This window comes from Hylobates moloch, unplaced genomic scaffold (genome assembly GCF_009828535.3).
Source record: "Hylobates moloch isolate HMO894 unplaced genomic scaffold, HMol_V3 SCAFFOLD_14, whole genome shotgun sequence".
NCBI lineage: Eukaryota > Metazoa > Chordata > Mammalia > Primates > Hylobatidae > Hylobates > Hylobates moloch.
The window spans coordinates 56,776,065-56,801,113 of record NW_026652289.1 but is presented as its reverse complement, the minus strand read 5'-3'; the positions used below and the strand labels follow the sequence as shown (position 1 = coordinate 56,801,113).

Genomic DNA, 25,049 nt, shown 5'->3' with positions numbered 1-25,049 from the left:
GCATGATGCCTCCAGCTTTGTTCTTTTGGCTTAGGATTGACTTGGCGATGCGGGCTCTTTTTTGGTTCCATATGAACTTTAAAGTAGTTTTTTCCAATTCTGTGAAGAAAGTCATTGGTAGCTTGATGGGGATGGCATTGAATCTATAAATTACCTTGGGCAGTATGGCCATTTTTACGATATTGATTCTTCCAACCCATGAGCATGGAATGTTCTTCCATTTGTTTGTATCCTCTTTGATTTCATTGAGCAGTGGTTTGTAGTTCTCCTTGAAGAGGTCCTTCACATCCCTTGTAAGTTGGATTCCTAGGTATTTTATTCTCTTTGAAGCAATTGTGAATGGGAGTTCACTCATGATTTGGCTCTCTGTTTGTCTGTTATTGGTGTACAAGAATGCTTGTGATTTTTGTACATTAATTTTGTATCCTGAGACTTTGCTAAGTTGCTAATCAGCTTAAGGAGATTTTGGGCTGAGACAATGGGGTTTTCTAGATATACAATCATGTCATCTGCAAACAGGGACAATTTGACTTCCTCTTTTCCTAATTGAATACCCTTTATTTCCTTCTCCTGCCTGATTGCCCTGGCCAGAACTTCCAGCACTATGTTGAATAGGAGTGGTGAGAGAGGGCATCCCTGTCTTGTGCCAGTTTTCAAAGGGAATGCTTCCAGTTTTTGCCCATTCAGTATGATATTGGCTGTGGGTTTGTCGTAGATAGCTCTTATTATTTTGAGATACATCCCATCAATACCTAATTTATTGAGAGTTTTTAGCATGAAGGGTTGTTGAATTTTGTCAAAGGCCTTTTCTGCATCTATTGAGATAATCATGTGGTTTTTGTCTTTGGTTCTGTTTATATGCTGGATTACATTTATTGATTTGTGTATGTTGAACCAGCCTTGCATCCCAGGGATGAAGCCCACTTGATCATGGTGGATAAGCTTTTTGATGTGCTGCTGGATTCGGTTTGCCAGTATTTTATTGAGGATTTTTGCATCAATGTTCATCAAGGATATTGGTCTGAAATTCTCTTTTTTGGTTATGTCTCTGCCAGGTTTTGGTATCAGGATGATGCTGGCTTCATAAAATGTGTTAGGGAGGATTCCCTCTTTTTCTATTGATTGGAATAGTTTCAGAAGGAATGGTACCAGTTCCTCCTTGTACCTCTGGTAGAATTCAGCTGTGAATCCATCAGGTCCTGGCCTCTTTTTGGTTGGTAAGCTATTGATTATTGCCACAATTTCAGAACCTGTTATTGGTCTATTCAGAGATTCAACTTCTTCCTGGTTTAGTTTTGGGAGGGTGTATTTGTCAAGGAATTTATCCATTTCTTCTAGATTTTCTAGTTTATTTGCATAGAGGTGTTTGTAGTATTCTCTGATGGTAGATTGTATTTCTGTGGGATCGGTGGTGATATCCCCTTTTTCGTTTTTTATTGCATCTATTTGATTCTTCTCTCTTTTCTTCTTTATTAGTCTTGCTAGCGGTCCATCAATTTTGTTGATCTTTTCAAAAAACCAGCTCCTGGATTCATTAATTTTTTGAAGGGTTTTTTGTGTCTCTATTTCCTTCAGTTCTGCTCTGATTTTAGTTATTTCTAGCCTTCTGCTAGCTTTTGAATGTGTTTGCTCTTGCTTTTCTAGTTCTTTTAATTGTGATGTTAGGGTGTCAATTTTGGATCTTTCCTGCTTTCTCTTGTGGGCATTTAGTGCTATAAATTTCCCTCTACACACTGCTTTGAATGTGTCCCAGAGATTCTGGTATGTTGTGTCTTTGTTCTCGTTGGTTTCAAAGAACATCTTTATTTCTGCCTTCATTTCATTATGTACCCAATAGTCATTCAGGAGCAGGTTGTTCAGTTTCCATGTAGTTGAGCGGTTTTGAGTGAGTTTCTTAATCCTGAGTTCTAGTTTGATTGCACTGTGGTCTGAGAGACAGTTTGTTATAATTTCTGTTCTTTTACATTTGCTGAGGAGAGCTTTACTTCCAACTATGTGGTCAATTTTGGAATAGGTGTGGTGTGGTGCTGAAATAAATGTATATTCTGTTGACTTGGGGTGGAGAGTTCTGTAGATGTCTATTAGGTCCACTTTATGTAGAGCTGAGTTCAATTCCTGGATATCCTTGTTAACTTTCTGTCTCGTTGATCTGTCTAATGCTGACAGTGGGGTGTTAAAATCTCCCATTATTATTGTGTGGGAGTTTAAGTCCCTTTGTAGGTCACTGAGGACTTGCTTTATGAATCTGGGTGCTCCTGTGTTGGGTGCATATATATTTAGGATAGTTAGCTCTTCTTGTTGAATTGATCCCTTTACCATTATGTAATGGCCTTGTCTCTTTTGATCTTTGTTGGTTTAAAGTCTATTTTATCAGAGACTAGGATTGCAACCCCTGCCTTTTTTTGTTTTCCAGTTGCTTGATAGATCTTCCTCCATCCCTTTATTTTGAGTCTATGTGTGTCTCTGCACGTGAGATGGGTTTCCTGAATACAGCACACTGATGGGTCCTGACTCCTTATCCAGTTTGCCAGTCTGTGTCTTTTGATTGGAGCATTTAGCCCATTTACATTTAACGTTAATATTGTTATGTGTGAATCTGATCCTGTCATTATGATGTTAGTTGGTTATTTTGCTCGTTAGTTGCTATAGTTTCTTCCTAGCCTCGATGGTCTTTACAATTTGGCATGTTTTTGCAGTGGCTGGTACCGGTTGTTCCTTTCCATGTTTAGTGCTTCCTTCAGGAGCTCTTTTAGGGCAGGCCTGGTGGTGACAAAATCACTCAGCGTTTGCTTGTCTGTAAAGTATTTTATTTCTCCTTCACTTATGAAGCTTAGTTTGGCGGGATAGGAAATTCTGGGTTGAAAATTCTTTTCTTTAAGAATGTTGAATATCGGCCCCCACTCTCTTCTGGCTTGTAGAGTTTCTGCTGAGACATCAGCTGTTAGTCTGATGGGCTTCCCTTTGTGGGTAACCCGACCTTTCTCTCTGGCTGCCCTTAACATTTTTTCCTTCATTTCAACTTTGGTGAATCTGACAATTATGTGTCTTGGAGTTGCCCTTCTCGAGGAGTATCTTTGTGGCGTTCTCTGTATTTCCTGAATCTGAATGCTGGCCTGCCTTGCTAGATTGGGGAAGTTCTCCTGGATAATATCTTGCAGAGTGTTTTCCAACTTGGTTCCATTCTCCCCATCATTTTCAGGTACACCAATCAATCAGATGTAGGTTTGGTCTTTTCACATAGTCCCAAATTTCTTGGAGGCTTTGTTCATTTCTTTTTATTCTTTTTTCTCTAAACTTCCCTTCTCTCTTCATTTCATTCATTTCATCTTCCATCAGCGATACCCTTTCTTCCAGTTGATCGCATCTGCTACTGAGGCTTCTGCAATCTTCGCGTAGTTCTCAAAACTTGGCTTTCAGCTCCATCAGCTCCTTTAAGCCCTTCTCTCCATTGGTTATTCTAGTTATCCATTCTTCTAATTTTTTCTCAAAGTTTTTGACTTCTTTGCTATTGTTTTGCATTTCCTCTCGTAGCTCAGAGTAGTTTGATCGTCTGAAGCCTTCTTCTCTCAACTCATCAAAGTCATCCTCCATCCAGCTTTGTTCCGTTGCTGGTGAGGAACTGCGTTCCTTTGGAGGAGGAGAGGTGCTCTGTTTTTTAGAGTTTCCAGTTTTTTTGCTCTGTTTTTTCCCCATCTTTGTGGTTTTATCTACTTTTTGTCTTTGATGATGGTGATGTACAGATGGGTTTTTGGTGTGGATGTCCTTTCTGTTTGTTAGTTTTCCTTCTACCAGACAGGACCCTCAGCTGCAGGTCTGTTGGAGTTTACTAGAGGTGCACTCCAGACCCTGTTTGGCTGGGTGTCAGCCGCGGTGGCTGCAGAACAGCGGATTTTCGTGAGACCACAAATTCAGCTGTCTGATAGTTCCTCTGAAAGTTTTGTCTCAGAGGAGTACCCGGTTGAATGAACACCTCCTTTGTATATGTATATAGTCCCACCTCACAGTGGGGCACAATGCCTGCCACCCTCAGAAAATGGGTTATGGGTCAGTAAGACAACATATGTTGTGATTATTGGCTTTTCTCTGTGGTAAGTACAGGATAAAACATTGAATTACCAAAAAAACAAAACAAAACAAAAAAATCACACTGAAGAGCTGGTTTGATAAACAATGTATATGGAAGCTTTACAAAGACAACAGGAAAAAAAAGACCTTCCGTGGAAGTCAGGAATCTAAGTAGCAAAGACAATTACATTTCTTATCCCCATCCAGGTAGTGATAAGGACCTGTATGCCAAACGATGAAGGCTAAAATTATATGGATAAAAGGACAAAATTCCTCAAGACTTTGTTATTGCTGATGTATGGTCCGTAAATTCTTAAAAGACTTTGTCTTAGTTTGGGAATCATTATTCCTCCTTTGTAAAACAAATCTGGAGTCTTTGGTCTACCATGTTCACTTACCCGATTTCTCAGAGATAGCACATTCAGACTCCATATTCAAATTTTCTGAGCTATCAGCAGTCCCAATGGAGGCCTCAGACTCAAGGGTTTCATCATCAGAGGCACGTGGTTCTAGTACAAGCATCTCAAATGTTAGCTCCTCCCTGTAAGATACAATCAAGAAACCATTAGCATTTGATAGGAAGTAGAAGGAAGATAACAGGAAAAAGGATCCTCCATGAAAGTCAGGAATCTAAGAAGCAAAGAGAGTCCATTTTTACTGTCCCCATCCAGGTGGTGATGAGGACCTATATGCCAAATATGGTGAAAGCTAAAACTATATGGACTAAAGGACAAAATGACAGATAGCCAATCTAGGACCAATAATAGGGGTAAGGGTAGGGTGAAGAAAGATGTAGTGGTGAGACCTTTCAGTAAAATGAACTCTGGACTGACAAGCAGGAGATCACGGTTCTAACCTTGTTCATAATATCCATAATGCATCAGGAAAGTACCTTTCTCTTCTGGACCTCAGCTTCCTACCACAAAACAAAGAGATTAAACTAGATAACCTCTAAGATTCCTTCCAGCTCCTAAACTATTTTCCATGAAGCTTACTAACTGGCTGTAGACTATACCCTCTATCTTCACCACAGAGACCTCTAGACGAAGAAAAACACTGATTGATCTTTTCTGTCCTTTGAGGCTTATGCCATCTTCAGTTGTTGTATTCTCTAGTCTTCCTTCTTCATCACGGTCACCCAGCTACCTCTCAGTAATGCCCCACATTCTGTGAGGTCTTTGGTATTCAGCCCCTAATCTTGCTTTCTCACTAATGTCTGACATCACCTGATCTATTCAATTAATATCTTTGTAAAAACTCATCTCAATATTCTAACACTGAAGTTCCTTTATGTCTGCAACTTCTAACAATAATTTCCTCCACTTTATCTAAGCTACTTTCTCCAATGGGCAGATCCTGGAGCTTGTCATTACCTGAATATACCAACTCTGAATCCAATACTCTACCCTGTTCACAACCTCCTTATCCTTCCAATTCTTACCTTCTAATCAAGTCTCTTCCCTAACAGAGCCCCTTACCCTTACTTCCACTTTACCTGGCTTGAGATCCATGAACAATCAATCATTTCAAGAATAGTATCACCAGCATTACAATTGTCTGAGGCCATGTGCATTCTGAGACTCTGCTCGTTCTTCTTTCTTTTTCTAGAGACTCTCCCCTTCCTTGAAAATTCCTATTAATTCTTCAAGACTGCCAATATCATCTGCATCAAAGCCAAATTGGGTCTTCTTTTCAGATAACTCTTCTAGCAAAAAGCCCCTGGTCAATGTACATCATCTTTGCCTTATCATGTTTTTTTACAGCTGAGCCCCAGCTGCTTTTTTAGCTGGCCTATATTCCAGAAACAATCATGAGAGACCAAGAAAGTACTTTAACAGTCTTATCCCCTTATAAACCAAACTCAAGACCTGGGATCCTGGAACTCAGAAATAAAGATCCCATTAAGACTTCCTAAGAGTCATCAATGTCGACCAGAACTATTACACAGCACCTGTAGGGAGAACCATGGCATGTTCATATTATCCCCAAGGCATACTGTCACCCAATCCCTGCAACAGTGATGAATGGAGGTAAAAGAGCTTCTTATTTGTCTCTCTCCTAAATTGCAACCAATTTCCCTATCCAGTATCCTAGCACCCTCTAGGGCTATAGCCTTACTATGACCATCTAGTTGCTGTTCCCATGGTCATATGGATCTTTGGCTAATAACCTTCTTTCATGGATTTGTGAATAATGCCCATTCTTGAAAGGGACTTTGGCTTAGACTAAGAATTCCTACTCTTCTTTGCAAAATAAATCTGTTCATGGAGGCTGGTCTCTGACCTGTTAGGACTCCAGTACCTCATCTTGGCTCCCCACTGTTACTGCTAGATGAATCGTGACTAAGACTGACATGCCCTGTAGATACTGTGTCCTCCTCCCAGTCAGCCTCTACAGACCATCACTGTAGCAGCCTCAGGTTTTCCAGCTCATGGAACTGGCTTCCCAGAGGGAACAACTCTCACACTGTTACCTGAGTATAGACAACACGTCTTTGTCATCTCAGCATCTCCTGTATCATCTGACACAGTGTTTAACACACAGGAGATAATAAATAAGAAAAAATAAAGAAACGATAGAAGGAAGGAAACAAAAACAGACTATAACTGTCTCTCCCCTTCCTCCTGGATACTCACTTCTCCTTCTGTAGGTTCTCAATCTGCTCAGTCAGTACTCTCTCCTCCTGCTGCATAGCTGCTTGCTGCTGTTCTGTGATGTCAGTCTCCATGGCTGCCTCACTAGTCAAAGTCTCCTCTGAGACATCAGACACAGAAGGCAACCGAACTACAACAGGAGACGATGGACCTGGATAGTTTCCTCGACGAATACGCCCCTTTCCCTGCAGAGAAAAATTCATGTTAGAAAGTAAACTGAGTGACTGCATCAGTTTTACGCTGCTGTTTTAGGATAACAAGTGTATTTCCATCACACCAGGTGAATGGTAAGAATAAATGGAAACACTCTGCAAGGCCTAGGATATTTAGTGAGACATATTCATACAACACATTTAAGTTAAAATATTTCTTGCAGGAGTACTGGAAAATGGATACTTCGGTAGGTGGGAGTGTAAGAACCCATTGTGTACTGAGATGTTTCTTCTTTTAATATAAGCTGCATCCATTCCAAACAAAATAGCCACATCTGGATATTTATTTTTAAATTAATTAAAATTGAACTAACATTTCAGTTCTGCAGTCACACTAGCCACATTTCAAGTGCTCAATAGCCACAAGTAGCTCGTGACCCCCACACTGACTGGTACAGATCTACATTTCCTGTCATCATAGTAAGTTCTGATGGATAACAGTGCTCTATAACTTTAGCCTCGGAATGCATAATCTCTCTAGGAAGACCACAGAAGTATGTTCTAAAACTCACTTTTGAAAAACAAAAACAAAATGTAGTCATTTATATAACACAGGGTGCTAGTGAGATATATTTTCTTAGGAAACTTCTATTCTTGAGATCAGAGTGTGAAAATCTCATTGCTTCTTCCTTCTTCTTCTTTTTTTTTTCAACATTGGTTACTTTATATATGACTTTCTTCTGGTAGTGGCAAACTAAAGTTTTTAGGTTAATCTCCTGCTAAGAAACATAAAAACTCAACATATGCTTGAAGGCACTGAAGAGCTAACAAGATAGATTAAGGAGACGCTAGTCCAGCATTTAGTGCTAATCTAAATGTCAGAGGTGGCTGTGACTCTAAACAGAGCTTTTCACATGCTACAGCAGAGGATGGCAAACTATAGCCCATGTGGCAAATCTAGCCTTGCACATATTTTGTAAACACAGGTTCATTGGAATACATTCATCCTCATTAATTTACTTATTGTTTATTGCTTCTTTTGCAGAACAATGGCAGAGTTGATTGTTGAGACAGAGATTGGCCTACAAAGACTAAAATATTTATTCTCTAGTCCTTTACAGAAAAAGTTTGCCATCATCTTGGGGTAGAGAATAAAAGTTGGAGCCAGACCCACTCAATGGTGTGGGTTGCTGCCTGGCAAAACCTCCATGCCTGACACTGGGATCCCCAAGGTTTGTTTCTTAGACATAAGAGTAAACTGAAATTATAAAAGTCCTCGCAGATACTGTAGTCTAGCTTCAAGTCATCTGAATGGCCCAGAAAATTCTAATTCCTAAAAATGAATTAAAGTAATCTCAGATTGCTAATACTTTAGGACCAGGCAGAAAAAAATGAAAACATTCTTGGAGGAAAGTAACATTATCTAGGCCTCAAAATATTTTAAAAATAGTTTTTCAAATACTCTGACAAATAATCAAAGGTAACAGGCACAAAAGGAGACAAGACAATGTAAATGAAAACTAGTAAAAATGACAGAAAACAGAAACCCTAAAAGACTCCAGATATTGTGGCTATCAGATTTAAAATAACCATGCTGAAGGAGATAGGAAGACACAGCTGAAGTAGTGGACTGGAAATTAGGTCAAAAGAAAAATCCTGAACCAAGCAGGAAGAAACAATAGAATGGAAAAATTCACAAAAGAAAGTAAAAGAATGGCTGGGTGCAGTGACTCATGCCTGTAATCCCAGCACTTCGGGAGGCTGAGGCGGGCAGATCACCTAAGGTCAGGAGTTCAAGACCAGCCTGGCCAACATGAAGAAACCCCATTTCCACTGAAAATACAAAAATTAGCACGGTGTGGTGGCATGCGCCTGTAGTCCCAGTACTCATGATGCTGAGGTAAGAGAATTGCTTGAACTCGAGAGGCAGAGGTTGCAGTGAGCCAAGATTACGCCACTGCACTCCAGCCTGGGCAAATATCAGGACAAGAGAGCGATCCTATAAATATTGAAGAGATCATGGCAGATAATTTTTTAAAAGCAGTTAAAGATATTAACCTAGGAATTTAAGAAAGCCTACAACCCCTAAGAAAGAGAAATAAAAAGAAGTCTATACCTAGACAAACTACTGTTAAAAACTAAAGGCCTAAGGCAAAAAGAAAGACTTAAAAGCAGTTACAAAAAGCAAATTACTTGCAAAAAAGGAACAACTATTAGATTCAAAGTTTATTTCTCAACAGAAATAATGGAATGCAGAAAACAATGGAATATTTTCATGGTGATGAAAAAGTAACTGCCAAGCTTGATTGTTATATATAGAAAATAATTTTCAGGAATGAAGGTGAAATAAAGACATTTCAGACAGACTAAGAGGAGAATCTCACACCAGCAGACCTGCACTAAAGGAAATATTGAAGGAAAGATTGAAAATGTCTCAAAGAAAAGTTAGAGGTGCGAGAAATAATGAAAGGCAATGAAAAGTGAGTATGTTTAAATAGTGACTGCATAAAACAAAATAGCGATGTGTTGAATTTAAAACATACAGACAATTAAGATACACAACAACAAGAGGAACAAAATCATATCATAGTAAGGCATATTAAAACACCTGTATTATCTGGAAAAAAGATAAAACTACTAGTTAACAAACACTGATAGATCACAGATCTGTTTTCACCATTTGGTTAATGACTAAAATAATAGTAAAAGAGTAAAACTTCCAAACAAAAGAAAAAATGGAATAAAAAAGTAGTCAAAAAATGCAAGAAAGAGCAAAAAAGGCAAGGAAGAAACGAAAAAGGAACATAGGCAGGACAAATAAAAAGCACATAAAAACCAGATTTTAAGCCCAAATATATTGGTGAGTATATTAAATGTAAATAGAGGAAATGCCCCTATTAAAATCTGAAGATTGTCAGGCCGTATAAACAAAAAGAAAACCTAACTATATGATGTTTATAAGAGACATGTGAATTCAGAAAGGCTGAGAGTAAAGAAATGGGAAAAAAAAGACATACCATGCAAATACCAAAATAAAGCTAGTACAGCTGTATTAACTGTAAACAAAGTAAACTTTAAGAAGTATTACCTGTGATAAAGAGGGATACCTCACAATGACAAAGGTTCATATTATGAAGAATAACATTTCCAAATATGTATGTACCTAAGAAATTGCTTCAAAAAATTTAAAGTAAAATATTGACAGAACTATTTAAAAGAAATAGACTATAATCAGTACTGAGAGAACAAGTGTGCACACGCAATCAGAAATGATGTAAAACTGAACTTGATATAAGCAATCTAACAGACATATACAGACTTCAGTATCTAACTACAGAATACTCATTTTAAAGCACACACAGCAAGACAACAAAATTCCAAGGGTTGAAATAATTTATCTGACCATTAAAGTAATTTAAAACAAGTTTTCTAATAATGCAGTTACAAAGAGAAAATTAAAAATTATTGTATACTCAGAAATTAAGAAATAGACAGACTTTAAAACAAACCAAGGTCAAAGACGAAATCACAATGGAAATTAGAAAATATCTTGAATGAAACAATATGAAAACCCATGTAAGCTCTGTCTACTTTAAAGTTACAGCCTTAAATACACACATTAGAAAAGAAGGAAAGATTCATAATTAAGGATGTAAGAATCTATTTCAGGAAACTAGATAAAGAACAACAGAATAAATTCCCCCTGCAACAAAAGCAATAAAGAAAAGAGCAAACAAACATTAGAATAAAGACAATCAAAGCCAAACGTAGCTCTTTGAAGAGGCTAATAAAATTTTTAAAACCCTAGCAAGACTAAAAGAGAGAAGTCACAAATAACCAAAGGTGGGAATGAAAAAGGGGATATCACTGCAAATCTTGTAGACCCAAAGAGGATAAGAGACTACTAAAAACAACTTCATGTCAATAAATATAAAATTTTAGACAAAGTGGAGAAATTTCTACAAAAATCTAATTAATACCATCAATGAAGAAATTAGAAATGTGAATAATATTAAAGAAACTGAATCCAGAATAAAAATCTTTCCAAAAACAAAACTCTAGGCCTAGATTTCAGCAGCAAACAAGAAGAAATAACAAATTCTTCCACAAAATTAAAAAAGAAACTATTCCCTAACTTGTCTTTAGAGGCAGGCGTAACTTTGATAACAAAATAAAACAAATACATTAAAAAGAAGGATTATTGCCAGGTGCAGTAGTGCATGCCCACAATCCCAGAACTTTGGGAGGCTGAGGCAGGTGGATCGCTTGAGCTCAGGAGTTCAAGACCAGCCTTGGCAACATGGCAAAAACCCCTTCTCTACAAAAAAAAAAAAATACAAAAATTAGTCAGGTGTGGTGGCACGTGCCTGTAGTTCCAGCTACATGGGGGACTGAGGCGGGAGCCCAGGAGGTTGAGGCTGCAGTGAGCCAAGATCATGCCACTGCACTGTAGCCTGGGTGATAACAATGAGAGCCTGTCTCAAAACAAACAAACAAAAACAAAAAAGGATTATTATGGGTTAACTTTACTTATAAACACATGCAAAAATCCTAAACAATATCCTAACTACAATGGAATCAACTAATATAGAAAATGTAATATAAAAATTTTAAATATATGAAAAGTTGGATTTATTGTAGTAGTATAATGATACTACTACATACATATAATATAATGATACTACATTATAATGTAGTAGTCTAATGTAGTCCATTAGAAATGGACTCAGTGTAATGTGTCATATCAATGCAATAAAAAAGTCTGATAAAACCTCAATAGATGCAGGAAAGGCATTTCATAAAACTCAACATTCTGTCACAATAACAACTCTTAGAAAACCTGGAATAGAAGGGCACATGCTTAATCTCATAAAGTACCTACAAAAATTCTATAGCAAACATCACACTTGGTGGTAAAAGGTTGAAAGCTTTTCCTTTGGGGCTGGGAACATGCCAGTAATGATCACTATCACCACTTCCATTCAACACTATACTGGAGGTTCTAACTTACATAAGAAAAAGAAAGAAAAGGAATAAGGATTACAAAAGAGCAAATGAAACTATCATTATTCATGAATGATATGACTGTACAGGTAGAAAATCCAAAGGAGTCCACAGAAAACTTATTAGAATAAGTGAATTCAGCAAAATCACTGAACACAAGATGAAAAATACCAAAATCAATTGTATTTTTATACAACAGAAAATAAAAATTTTAAAATAATACCAATGATTGCATTTAAATATTAAATACCTAGCAGTAATTCAAACTAAAGATGTGTAAAATCTCAACATACAAAACTATAAAACACTTTTGAGAGTAGCTAATGATCTACATGAATGAAGAGATATATCATGTTCACAGATAGGAAAAATCAGTATCGTAAAAATGTCAGTTCTTCAGAAGGCAACCTATAGATCCAATGCAATCCCAATAAAAATCCCAAGAGAATTTTTTGAAGCTGATTCCATAATTTATATGGCAATATAAAGAGCGAAGAATAGTCAAAACACCACTGAAGAAGGTAGGATGACTTATTCTACCAGATATTTTTAGAAAGCTATGGTAAATAAAATAGTGGTGGTGTTGGTACAAAGATAGTCAAAACAGAGCACCTAGAAACAGACCCACACATAAAACGGCTCCCAATTTATAACAAAAGGGAACTGCAGGGCATCGTGGAAAGGAAAAATTTTCTTAAACATGACCCTAAAAGGTATTCACCCTAAAGGGAAAGACTGATTAACAACATTAAAATCCAGAACCTCTGTTCATCAAAAAAGGAAAAAAGCAAACCATAGAATGGAAGAAAATTTGCAACAAAAGTAACAACAAAGGATTTGTATCTGGAATTCATAAAGAATCCCTACAGAACATCAGAAAAAGACAGACAATCCAATTAGAAAAACAGACAAGAGCTCTGAACAGGCTCCTCACAAAAGAGGATATAGAAATGGCCAACATGTATATATACACACACATTATACATGTTAGAGTCACAACAAAAAATACAATTTTTAAAAATAACACACCCATCAGAATAGCTAAAATTAAGGAATCTGGCAATAGAAGTGCTGGGAGGAGGTGGAGCAATCGGGAACTCCTACACACTGCTAACATATTAACAACCATTTTGGAAGACAGTTTGGCATTATCTACTAAAGTTGAAGATACATATATCCTGTGACCCTGCAAATCCACTCCTGTATATTTCTCCAACAAAAATACATGTATGAGTCCATTAAAATAATAATTCCCCAAACACAGCCCAAATGTCCATCAACAGTAGACTAAATTGTGGTATAATGCATACACTGATAAACTATACAGTTATGAAAATGAGCTACAACAAAATATGAATAAGTCTTACACAAGGTTGACTGAAATGAATCAGAGACAAAATAATACATCTTAGATGATACCATTTATATAAAGCTCAAAATTAGGTAAAGCAAAACTATAGTGCTCAGGGATACATATTTTGGTAGCAAACAAAAAACAAAACAAAATAAGTCATTAATGTAAAAATCAGGTTACTGCTTACCTTTGGAGGAGAAAGAGGATTGTGACTAGAAAGGGAAAGAGGAGAGCTTCTGGGGATGCTGGCAATGTCCTATTTCTTGAGCTGGGGTGGTATGTGGATGTTCATTTATAATAATTCCTTAAACTGAATATGTTTCTGTGTTTTTCAGTATGTGTTGTATTTTGCAATAAAAAAGATACTTAAGAGTTCCTTTTCAAAGTTAGCTATTTATGGAAATACAGGAATTATCCTTTGAAAATTATGTGACTTTAAACTGACAAATTTCTGAGTTGATTTTGGCAAGAAAGAAAGGAAAAGTGCTGTCTCAAAAATAGAAACCCATAATCTAGGGCAGGTGATAAGGTAAAGGCTGGAGGGTAGTTCTAAGGGCATTCAGGCTAACTCCTCCAAAACTAAAACACATAATGGGATAAAATCAGGAGGATTAACAATACTGCTATTCCACTTTTAGTTCTAAAATCAACAAGGAAAAAACATGTTAAGAAAAACAAGCTGAAAACAGAAGATCGGTCTGCAAATTTAACAAAAAATGACAAAGCATTCTTTATGTTATAAATTCCAGGACATCATCCAGTTCCATTTGACATTGACTATTTATAGCCAAATGAATAAATAATATGATTTAAAAGCCTCAAGGAGCTTGAAAATCTGAGTTTATTCCTAGTGTCCACATTCCAGTATTCAATAAAAGAGCTGCCTTTTTTCAGTGTTCATACCATCAGCTGGCCACCGGAGTATTTCACCATGAGTTAGCTGCAAATCTTTTAATATAGCTGAAGAAAATCAAACAAACTCAACAGATCTGATCTCTTTTAAGAAGCATTGAACAAAACAAAGAAAAATGGAAACTCCTACAGCCTAGAATTGTCTTAAAAAGATTAATTTTTAAAAAGTTGATTACATGGAGCTTTTAGAAACATGGGGAAATATTAATACTGTGTTAAAAACAGTACATAAGGTTGTATACCATTGGTTGTAAAAATGAGTAATACAAAATTTGCAAATACACTAAATTATTAACAGTAGTTTCCTGACTGGAATAATATCCTTCACTTTCCCACTTTCCTATAATAAGCATGAATTTACTTTTTTCAAACCGGAATTATTTCTTTTTTTTTTTTTTTTTTTTTTGAGATGGAGTCTCGCTCTGTGCCCAGGCTGGAGTGCAGTGGCGCAATCTCGGCTCACTGCAAGCTCCGCCTCCCGGGTTCACGCCATTCTCCTGCCTCAGCCTCCCGAGTAGCTGGGACTACAGGCGCCTGCCACCACGCCCGGCTAATTTTTTGTATTTTTAGTAGAGACGGGGTTTCACTGTGGTCTCGATCTCCTGACCTCGTGATCCGCCCGCCTCGGCCTCCCAAAGTGCTGGGATTACAAGCGTGAGCCACCGCGCCCAGCCGAATTTTTTCTTTTGGATCCATGTTCACTGTATATTCTTTTGTAGTGGTTTTTTCCATAATTGTTTTTCTGCCATCAGTGTGTCACAGAGTGAAAAAGGCAAATATTTTCTTGACAGTATCATAAAAATAAATTTGACCTTGTAGACCTCCCTGAAAAGGATCTGTAGATAACACTGAGAAGTAGTTTATAGTATCCTTTGTTCATTTTTCACTGGGTAGCTAATCTTTCTATTTACTTATAGGAGCTTCTCTTTATTAAGGAAAATTAGACTTTGAAATAGGAATTGAAAATATTTTCTTATGGTACGTCACTTCCCTTTTACTTTCCTTATGGTCATTTTTGTCACACAATAATACTTGGTTTTTGTTGCTGAACCTTTCAACTTTTTTCTTTAATGGTCTTATATAATAGCAAAAGCCCTGTCCAAGATTATATTTTTCCATCATAATAGGGATTGTATTGGTTTTGACTGATCACAGACTACGTGAATAATTTGTACCCAACTCTTAATGCAAGTACTGGAAAAAATATAAAGCCATATTGTCATCCTTTTTCTCAGTAACTATTCCAGTGACTTCCTGGCTTAAACTTTGCAGGCAAACTGTTCCTAAAATGAGAATATCAAATACAATTATCTTGAACTGTTAAGTAGTAGGTCTCAAGTCCTACTAAATCACAATTTAATATTATACACAATACCCAGATTTCCAATCCTTTACAGCACATTAACAGGATTATCAGAAAAATATGGACTGGACTACCACTACCAAAGACATCATAGATAATATGCTTTTGACAGAGAGCCAAGATCAAGAAGCAGTTTAAGACATTATTAGGCTTATAGAGAGCTAATTATTCTCAGTTTGTACAGAAAAATAAACTAGCACTTAATTCATTCCTTTCAAATGGGAGGAAGTGGAGTTCTCTTCTTAAAAGCTGTGTTTTCAGAGCTCTAAAAAGGTACACTTATAAAATAGTTTATTTAAAAATTCTTCTGAATTGTTCAATGAGATACTGGGACCCCTGACTTAATAAGAGATCTTTAATCACACTTAGCTTCTTTCTTGCTTGTTTTCAGTTTCTGTTTTATGAAGATTAATGTTTTTTGGTTAATCTCTTTCCATTTGCTCCCCTTTTCCCTTTTTCTTTGCACTTTTTTCACCCTAAAGATGTATCCTCTTCAGCCACCTTTTATGGCTTGGTTTCAACTTTTGCATGAAAAGGTTTAGCTGATAACTTTGCTGATTTCCCCTTGTGCTCTTTCCCAATTGCCCTTTGAGCTGAGTTAAACTACTTGGATATTTTGGCAGTATTAAGGTAGAGAGGTAGGGTGCTTGGGTTCTACAGGATGCAGGGCAGTGAGAACCTCTGCCAGGATGGAGTGCCAGAGCTGTACTTCCAGTACTTTTATGTTTTAGTCTTTGATGTGAATCAGGTTTTTTTTTTCTTTCTTTTTTTAAAGATACAGGGTCTCACTCTTGCTCAGGCTAGAGTACAGTGGCACAATCATAGCTCACTGCAGCCTTGAACTCCTGGGCTCAAGGGATCCTTCTACCTCAGTGTCCTCAATTCGTCGGACTATAGGCATGTACCACCATGCCTGGCTAACTTTTTAAATTTTTTGTAGAGATGAGATCTCGCATTGTTGCGAAGGCTGGCCTGAAACTCCTGGCTTCAAGCAATCCTCTTGCCTTGGCCTTCCAAAGTGCTGGGATTATAGGCATGAACTACTGTGCCTGGCCTGAATCGGCTTTTTGTTTGTTTGTTTCTTTTCTTCCCTACATGGATATTCATTTTCCCCACATCATTTAGTGAATACCAGACCTTTGAAATGCCACTCACATTATAATCCTTTATTTTTCTCTTTTAGAATTTTCCTAGTTATTCTGCTTCTTTATTTTCTTATGAATTTTAGTATCAACTTGTAAAGAGCCCCAAAGTATTCTTTTGCTATTTTTGTTGAGACCACATTTGTAAGTAAAGAGTTATGAAACTCGTTCCTTGTCTGTGTAAGGACTGATCTTTGGTCAAATGTTCTAGCACAGGACCCCTGGAAACCTGATAAAGGCAGGATGCAAATGATGTTATTAGGCAACATCACCTCTGGCAAAAATTAATCTGATTGATAAACTGCATCTGGAGAAGAAGTAAATTGTAAATATCCCATACAAAGTCATATATTTGGAATTCCCTGAAAGTGGAGTCTGTTGTAATTGGACATACCCCTTGAGGGGACCCTGGAAACAATATCTATGGAATTTTACAAGAGGTTAATTCCGGTACAGGGATAAAACTTCAAAGGCAGAATAGTTCTGCATCCATTGGATGTGGAGTCCTTTTTCCTTGCACCTGAGTTGTGACTCAGAGGCCAAAGATAACTCATTGATGGTTGTGTGGACTGCTGCAAGGGCTCCCACACGAGGATGATCTTATGCTCTCTGCAGGCATGCTATACTTCCAGTCCCATATCCTAAGTGATTCTGATGCCAAGTGGAGCCCATGGTAGTTATATGAGTCTGAAAGTTGAGACTAAGAAAATATCCTCTTTCCCTCCTAGTGGGTATTGAAACAATCATATATGAATAGATTAATTTAGAAGAACTGACACCATTACAAAATTTAGGCTTTCTTTCCAAATGTATCTGTTTAAGTCTTCTTTTGTAATATTTGAGGTTTTAAGGCTTCCTTTTTTTTTTTTTTTTTTTTTTTTGAGACGGAGTCTTGCTCTGTAGCCCAGGCTGGAGTGCAGTGGCGCAATCTAGGCTCACTGCAAGCTCCGCCTCCCAGGTTCATGCCATTCTCCTGCCTCAGCCTCCTGAGTAGGTGGGACTACAGGCGCCCACCACCACACCCGGCTAATTTTTTTGTGTTTTTTAGTAGAGACAGGGTTTCACCATGTTAGCCAGGATGGTCTCAATGTCCTGACCTCATGATCCACCTGCCTCGGCCTCCCAAAGTGCTGAGATTACAGGCGTGAGCCACCGCGCCCAGCCTTAAGGCTTTCTTTGTACAAATCTTTTACATTTCTTGTTAAGTGTGTTCTTTGGTATTTGATGTTGATGTTTAAAGTGTGTGTGTGTACAATATACAAATGGGCATTTTTCTTCCATCATATCATCCAAGTGGTTGTTTGTATAAGTAAAATTTATTAATTGTACTCAGACACCTTATTGAACTCTTTTATCATTTTTAAGTTCTTTAGTTGATTTTCTTGAGTTTTGCATGTATATAATCATAATGGAAATAGTGATAATTTTATTTCTTTATTTTGTATCTCCAATTCTTTTTTCTTAATTGCTTTATCTAGTACCTTCAAATCAATGTCAAATAATAGTGGGGATAATGGATAGCCTTGCCTTTTCTGATTTTAATCAGAATGCTTCCAGTGTTCTTCCATTAATCAAGATGTTGGATTTTGGGTTCAGATATCTTTTTATCATGCTAAGAATATAAGATATCCCTGTTTTAATAAGAATGTTTTTAAAAAGAATGCTGATATGTCAAATGCCTTTAAAACATCTATGAGGATAATATTTTTCTCCACAGATCAACAAACATGGTGAATTACATTAATAGCTATCCTAATATAGAGTCATCCTTGCATTCCTAGGTTAAATCCTCCTTGGTGAAGGTTTATATTTTTATATTGATAGGCTATTGAATTCTGCTTGCTGATTCATTTTTATTTTATTTTTTAATTTTTTTAATTTTTAATTTTTTTGATATAGGGTCTCCCTCTGTCACCCAGGCTGGAGTGCAGTCATGGCTCACTGCAGCCTTGACTTCCTAGGCTCAGGTGATTTTCTCATCTCAGCCTCCCTAGTAGCTGGGGACTACAGGTGCTCGCCACCAGGGCTAATTTTTTTTTTCTTTCTTTTTTTTGTTTTTTTGTAGAGATGGGGTTTCACCATGTTGCCCAGGCTGGTCTCAAACTCCTGGGCTCAAGGATCCACATGCCTTGGTCTCCCAAAGTGCCAGTGATATTTTAACCTAGGATTTTTGTGTGTGTGTGTGTGACGGAGTCTCGCTGTTGCCCAGGCCGAGGTGGGTGGATCACCTGAAGTCGGGAGTTCAAGACCAGCCTGGCCAACATGGTGAAACCCTGTCTCTACTAAAAATACAAAAATTAGCCACGCATGGTGGCGGGCGCCTATAATCTCAGCTATTTGGGAAGCTGAGGCAGAAGAACTGCTGGAACCGGGGAGGCGGAGGTTGCAGTGAGCTGAGATCATGCCATTGCACTCCAGCCCAGGCTGACAACAGCAAGACTCTGTCTCAAAAATAAATAAATTAAATAAATAAATAAATAGATTAGTCTTAGGATTCTTTTCAGCTACTCTTTTGCTTGTTTTTGTTTAACACAGGGTCTCACTCTGTCACTCAGGCTGGCGTGCAGTGGTGCTATGTTGGCTCACTGCAACCTCTGCTTCTCTGGCTCAAGCGATCCTTCCACTTCAGCCTTCCAAGTATCTGGGACCACAGGCAAACACCACTACATCTGGCTAATTTTTTTTGTATTTTTGGTAGAGATGGGGTTTCACCATGTTGCCCAGGCTGGTCTTGAGCTCAAGTGATCCGCCCGCCTCGGCCTCCCGAAGTTCTGGGAGCTACCACTCCCAGCCCCTTTTTGGCTATTCTTATTGAGAACCTTGAAGACGACCCAGGAAGAAATTGTTTTTATGGCTAAAAAATAGTAGCTAACATCAGTTCCCATTCCCTATCATAAATATAAGATATAAAGCACCAAAATTTACATTAAGTACTAAACTCTGAGACCTTTGAGTCCTGGCTCACTCTTCAAGGCCCCATAGTACTAATGTCTTAGAGTTTGCTTCAAAACAAAGCCTATTTTGGTTTTAACTTAAGGTTTCCCTTCTGCACAATTATATATACAAGTTTATCTGTAAGCTGTATAGCTTTTTACAGAATTAAACCTTGTGGACTTTTACCAACTGGTAGTTCTTTCTCCATCTGCTTAATTTAAACTCATCCCTTAAGAGCTAGCTCACATGTCACTTCTACAGCCTTTCCCTGTGCCACCAGGCAGAATTAAGTACTTCTTCCTTAGTATTCTCACCATATTTGGCACATAGTACTGTCTAATCCATCTCTCCCTCCTTCCTTTTGGGACAGGCTTTCTAATACCCACATTCAATCACCTAATCATACAGATTTGCCATGCTCTGTCTAAGGAAGTCTATATATGATTCTATTGTCTATTTTTTCTAAGAATGATATTCTGAAACAGTCTTAATTATTTAATTTGGGTGAGAATTCTGTGAGACCAGTCCATTATAGGCTTCTCAGACTGTAACAAAAATATTGAGAGTCAAATGCTCTAATGTAGGGGATCTGAGTGATACCTATTTGAGGGAAATAGGATACCCTATTTGAGGGAATCAGTTGAAACTCACTTTTTCATTTTCTCCTAAGACTTAAGAAGATAACAATGGAGACAAATAGAAGATATGCCAGTGTTAGAATGAATAAGGCCTATGAGGAGAGCTTTGATTTCTTCTGAAAATTCTATAAGGCTCATCATAGCGAAAGAATGCAAGAAGGAATGGCAAGGCATGATTGATGGGCACAAACAAATTAAATACTATAAACAGAAGTAAGCCTAAACAGTAAAAGAGACCCATGGTGATAATGAAGGAATGAATTGCATTGCCTTTAATAAACCTGATGACTATTTAGAAAAAGACATATATTACCCTCATGCAGAAAGTCACAATACTTTATGAAGACCCAAAGAAAGTACACGTTGCTAGGGTTTGTCTATGGGTTAAATGTGTGAGGAAGAGGAACTATGCATCATCTAGACAGAACAATATATAACTAGCTAAAACACAAATCTCAGAATCCTAATGAAATTTTACTCAAAAACAGCACTTCAGGGCAAGACGGAAGATCACTGCTGAGTGTCTTTTGTTAAGTCACAAAAATAGGAAGGAACTGAATTATCAGACCACTTCCTGAGGAGTTTGCTTTCCTGATAAGGAGAGATCCTTTATCCAAGGCTTTTTTTGAAAAGACTGGTTGTTTTGTGTGGTATTATAATTAGGTATCCAAGCTTGTTCAAAAATCATATCCCAATGCATGCAGTTATGGTTCACCAGATAATCAGGGTTAGTAAGCACTTCAAACACAGCTAGTATCTGTTTGTAGGTATTTATATCTTGCATATGAAAAGGAATTATTCTCATCAAATATTTCTGTGAAATGCAGTGAGCTGGTAGTATTATATGTATTACAGTGCAGTGGTTCTCAGAGTGTAGCCCACAGATCCCCAGCAAAGATGCTGGGGTGTGATGATGTCCTCAAAACCATTTCACAGGGTCTACAATGTCAAAATTATTTTCATAATTATACTAAGATGCTATTGGCCATTTTCACTTGTTGACATCTGTACTAATTACATAAAAGCAATTGTGGGTTCAACTGCTGTCACCTTTACATGAATCAAGGTAATGATACCAAATGGTTCTAGCAGTCTTCACATTCTTTCGCTACCACACATTTAGTTTTTACAAAGTCAGTTTCATTTCATGTCATTGAACAAGAGGTGTAAATTAATTTTATTACTTCTTAACTGTTAAATTAACTATTTTCAACTTTCTGTATGATTAACTGGAAATTACACATACAGCAACTCTGTCACATACTGATGGTTATCTCAAGAAAGAGTGTGCAATTCTTTGAATTGCAAGCCAAATTAGCTGCTTTATTAATGAAACAGTATTTACAATAATTGACAGAGTTTGATTATTCTTCTTGAGTATGTGGTTTGAAATTGTATGAAGGGAATCTGTTGCTGCAAGTGAAACAAATGGCGATATTTGTTGTGAGTAAATTTCGAGCTTTCAAACAAATATTAGAATTTTGGAAAACTTGTAACCGCCCTGTGAGTTTGACAGCTTCCCATATGGTGTGAATGCCAACAACTAGGGTTTAGCCAGAAGATGTAACCATATCTTGCAAGGGACTATCAGTGCCTACAGAAATGAGATAGAACTGAGTTCATTGTCAACAGGGTATACTGGAGCTACTACTTATCTTTACTTAGCCTACTGACAATGAGCCAGAACAGCAGTGTTGAACAACTAAGAAAGTGGACTGCCATCTCAACACTGAGATATCATACAGAATTCTGCCTCCCCTATCACTCCTCCCAGTCTCAACATCAGGGGAGAAAGGGTCAAGAAAGATGAAGGGCAGAAGTGTCTGACAAACAGAAATTACCCACCTACCCCCCAAAGTTTTAAGTTCCAGATAAAGGTCTAGTCTGCCCTGGGAGGAAGTGAGAAGAGCACTGGATTAAAACTGACTGAAGTTTTAATATGAAGAGAACTGACTCTTAAATACTAGAATGAAATGAATTTTTGAAAATTATAGAATTGGTTTCAAGATGCTGTTAAGGTAATTGGTATCCAGTGGGAAAGGGAAGTTTGACAGGCTGGAGTTGAGAGGCAGTTATAGACAAAAAGAAAAACTGACTTGTATTAATATCCCAACAAGTTAAGCCTCCTCAATAAAATGGTTACACACAGGTGGACAGTTTTCCACACAGATTGGTGTTCTTAGCCTTCCATCCCCCCATTCCTTTTTTTGTACAATCAATGGAACTGAAGAGGGATACCAGCAATGAGATCCTGGTATGAGTTCTAGCATACCATAATATTTAAGTCTAGAACTAGTCCACCAATTTGGATTAGTTCACTCCTATTTGTAGCTCTGTCTGATAAATGCTAAGTGGATAAGAATCATATTTCTACAGCTGGGAGGACACCATCGGAGTCACAGATATGAATGGACAAATAAGCATTACTAATGATAGGAGATGCTGAAAGTAATAATAAGTATTTTAAATAATAAAGTGGAGGAGATTGCTGGGAACACAGCTCATAGAGCAGAAATTAATTTGATACCTCAATGCTTTTAACTTTCACCTTTTAATGATTTAACCAAAGAAGAAACCTAAAAGGAGGCTCATCTAACAAAGAGGAAAAACCAGTGTATTTTAAATGGATGCTGTTCAACTACACAATACAGAGGAAGGAAAATGAAGGATCTAAAGAAAGAGATTAAGAGAAAAGCAAGTGAAAGGTCATCAAAAAGTAGAACCCGACTTGGGGCCGAACATGGAGGGTGGACAGGCATGAATGATAGACAGGGCGGAACAATTCCTGGATGAATGAGAGACAATAATGTAGAGTGGCTGTGACACATTGCATTATTAATACATACCGAGACTGAATTGCGGGTAATGTTCATGAATCTAACTGCAATTAGTACAGGTTTCTGGATTAGGAAGGACATGAAAAGGAAAGCAGAAGGTTAGAATGTACATGTCATTGCCTCATTAAAAGAGAAGGTTTAATCTTGCAATGGACTGAATATCCATCTTCTGCAGCACTGGAAAAAAGCATAGCTTATCTATCTGCTTTGAAAAGTAGGTTTATAGCAAAAGGCTCTTCCCTTCCTGCCTGGATAGCCACCACTAAACTAGGCCTCTCAGAACTGAGCTCCTGAAAATTCATACTACAGAAATGTTTCACTTTTAAGTGGGATTTCTGTTTTTAATTTCTGGAGAAAAGATTTAGATAGTATCCCCTATGATGAGTTTTATTTAATATCTTTACTGCCTGCAAAAAGCCCATGCTTATGTTTGTTTTTACAGAAGACCCTTCACTACCTTAATCAACAGACCTTTGTTAAGCACTTATTCTGTGCGAGGCAGATTAAATAATAAAGGAAGAAAAAGAATTATTTTAGTGCTAATCTAAATGCAAACTGTGAAGACATGGGAGGAAGTACTGCTGGTCTCCTGAAAGAGTAAGGGCATGATGAAGCCTGCTTCTCTTTAGAGATTTATTGGGAATCTGAAATGCATGCTCATTGTCACAATTTTATTTTACAACTGAGAGGAAGGGTAGCAAATGGGCAATAACTAAACCTTAATGCAGTAGTTTTCCAGTTATCCTGAAAACTGACTTCAGGGTAACATATATGGATAACTCTAGTTCTCAATGACCACTAATCAATAGGGCTGAAGCTATTGATTAGTGGTCATTGAGAACTGGAGTTATATGTTACTGGTTGCAAAGGAAGATGTTAAAAAGTGGGCAAACCAAAGAAATAAATTATCAGTTTTACAAGGACGGTCTCAAAACCTAACCCTAAACTCAAAGAAATACTTTTTTATTACAGTAGACTCATAGATGGAATTCCATTTCCTTAAGAATCAAATGATTCCATTTAAATTCAGTTACAAATGATTAAGTTCTCTACATCCCAGGAGTCTTAGCAGGACCACCAAAAGTGACACAATTAAAGGTGGGAACAGACAGTGGAAGGAAGTGGGGAAAAAAGTTAGAAAAGGATTACGTTTTCATAGAAAGGACAAGAAAAGAAAGCAGGGCAGATTATTAAGACACAAACGTTTTATCTAAATACTTGATTTGAAAAATTCTACACACTTAATCACATAGATTCTATAATGTAACTAAAGAGAGCTAGCAGATTAAACATGAGGAACCCATAGCGCCTTGAGATGTGGTGACTTTTTACTTGTTTTTTATAAAAACGATTCTGATAATAATCTTTGTATACACCACAAATGCACATTTAAATTCCCAAGACAACTTCCATTTTTCCACTATTCCACGTCTTGCATCTTACCATTGATCTACGAATCAGTGACAACCTGGTCTTTGCCTTATTCTCAGCAAATTCCAAGCTACTGATATCTTTGAGACGAGCCTTGTATTTATTCATTTGTTCCACAACGATCAGCTCCACACAACTGAAACAGGAGGAAAGAGAAAAAAACTGTTAAGAGGTGAAGTAAATAAAGTATAGCACTCACAGACTGTTTTTGTGGTAGACAGTTTGAAAGATGAAGGAAAAAATTAACATCCCTTACTTGATAAACTCAGAGACAAGGTTTAGAATGGTGGTTCACAACTTTGGCTGCACTTTAGAAGCCATCTACAGAGCAGTTACGGCTGGGCACAGTGGTTCATGCCTGTAATCCCAGCGCTTTGGGAGGCCGAGGCGGGTGGATCACCTGAGGTCAGGAGTTCGAGACCAACCTGGCCAACATGGTGAAACCCTGTCTGTACTAAAAATACTAAATTAGCCAGGCGTGGTGGTGCACGCCTATAATCCCAGCTACTTGGGAGGCTGAGGCACGAGAATCACTTGAACCTGGGAGGTGGAGGTTGCAGTGA

At 37.6% G+C, this 25,049-nt stretch overlaps 1 protein-coding gene across 5 annotated transcripts in view; it reads right to left on the bottom strand.

Moving 5' to 3' along the window:
- The window catches only part of MYO9A (myosin IXA), a 300,242-nt gene that overhangs the window by 2,243 nt on the left and 272,950 nt on the right, over nt 1–25,049 (bottom strand). For 4 of the 5 annotated variants that reach the window (XM_058427939.1, XM_032174780.2, XM_058427940.1 and 1 more), the window contains 4 exons: nt 24,499–24,622; nt 23,065–23,118; nt 6,702–6,904; nt 4,464–4,606 (listed from right to left, as the gene is read on the bottom strand). In XM_058427939.1, the coding sequence (XP_058283922.1) occupies nt 4,464–4,606; nt 6,702–6,904; nt 23,065–23,118; nt 24,499–24,622 (524 nt within the window). The remainder of the gene's footprint in view (nt 1–4,463; nt 4,607–6,701; nt 6,905–23,064; nt 23,119–24,498; nt 24,623–25,049) is intronic. The other variant, XM_032174781.2, reaches the window with a different exon arrangement.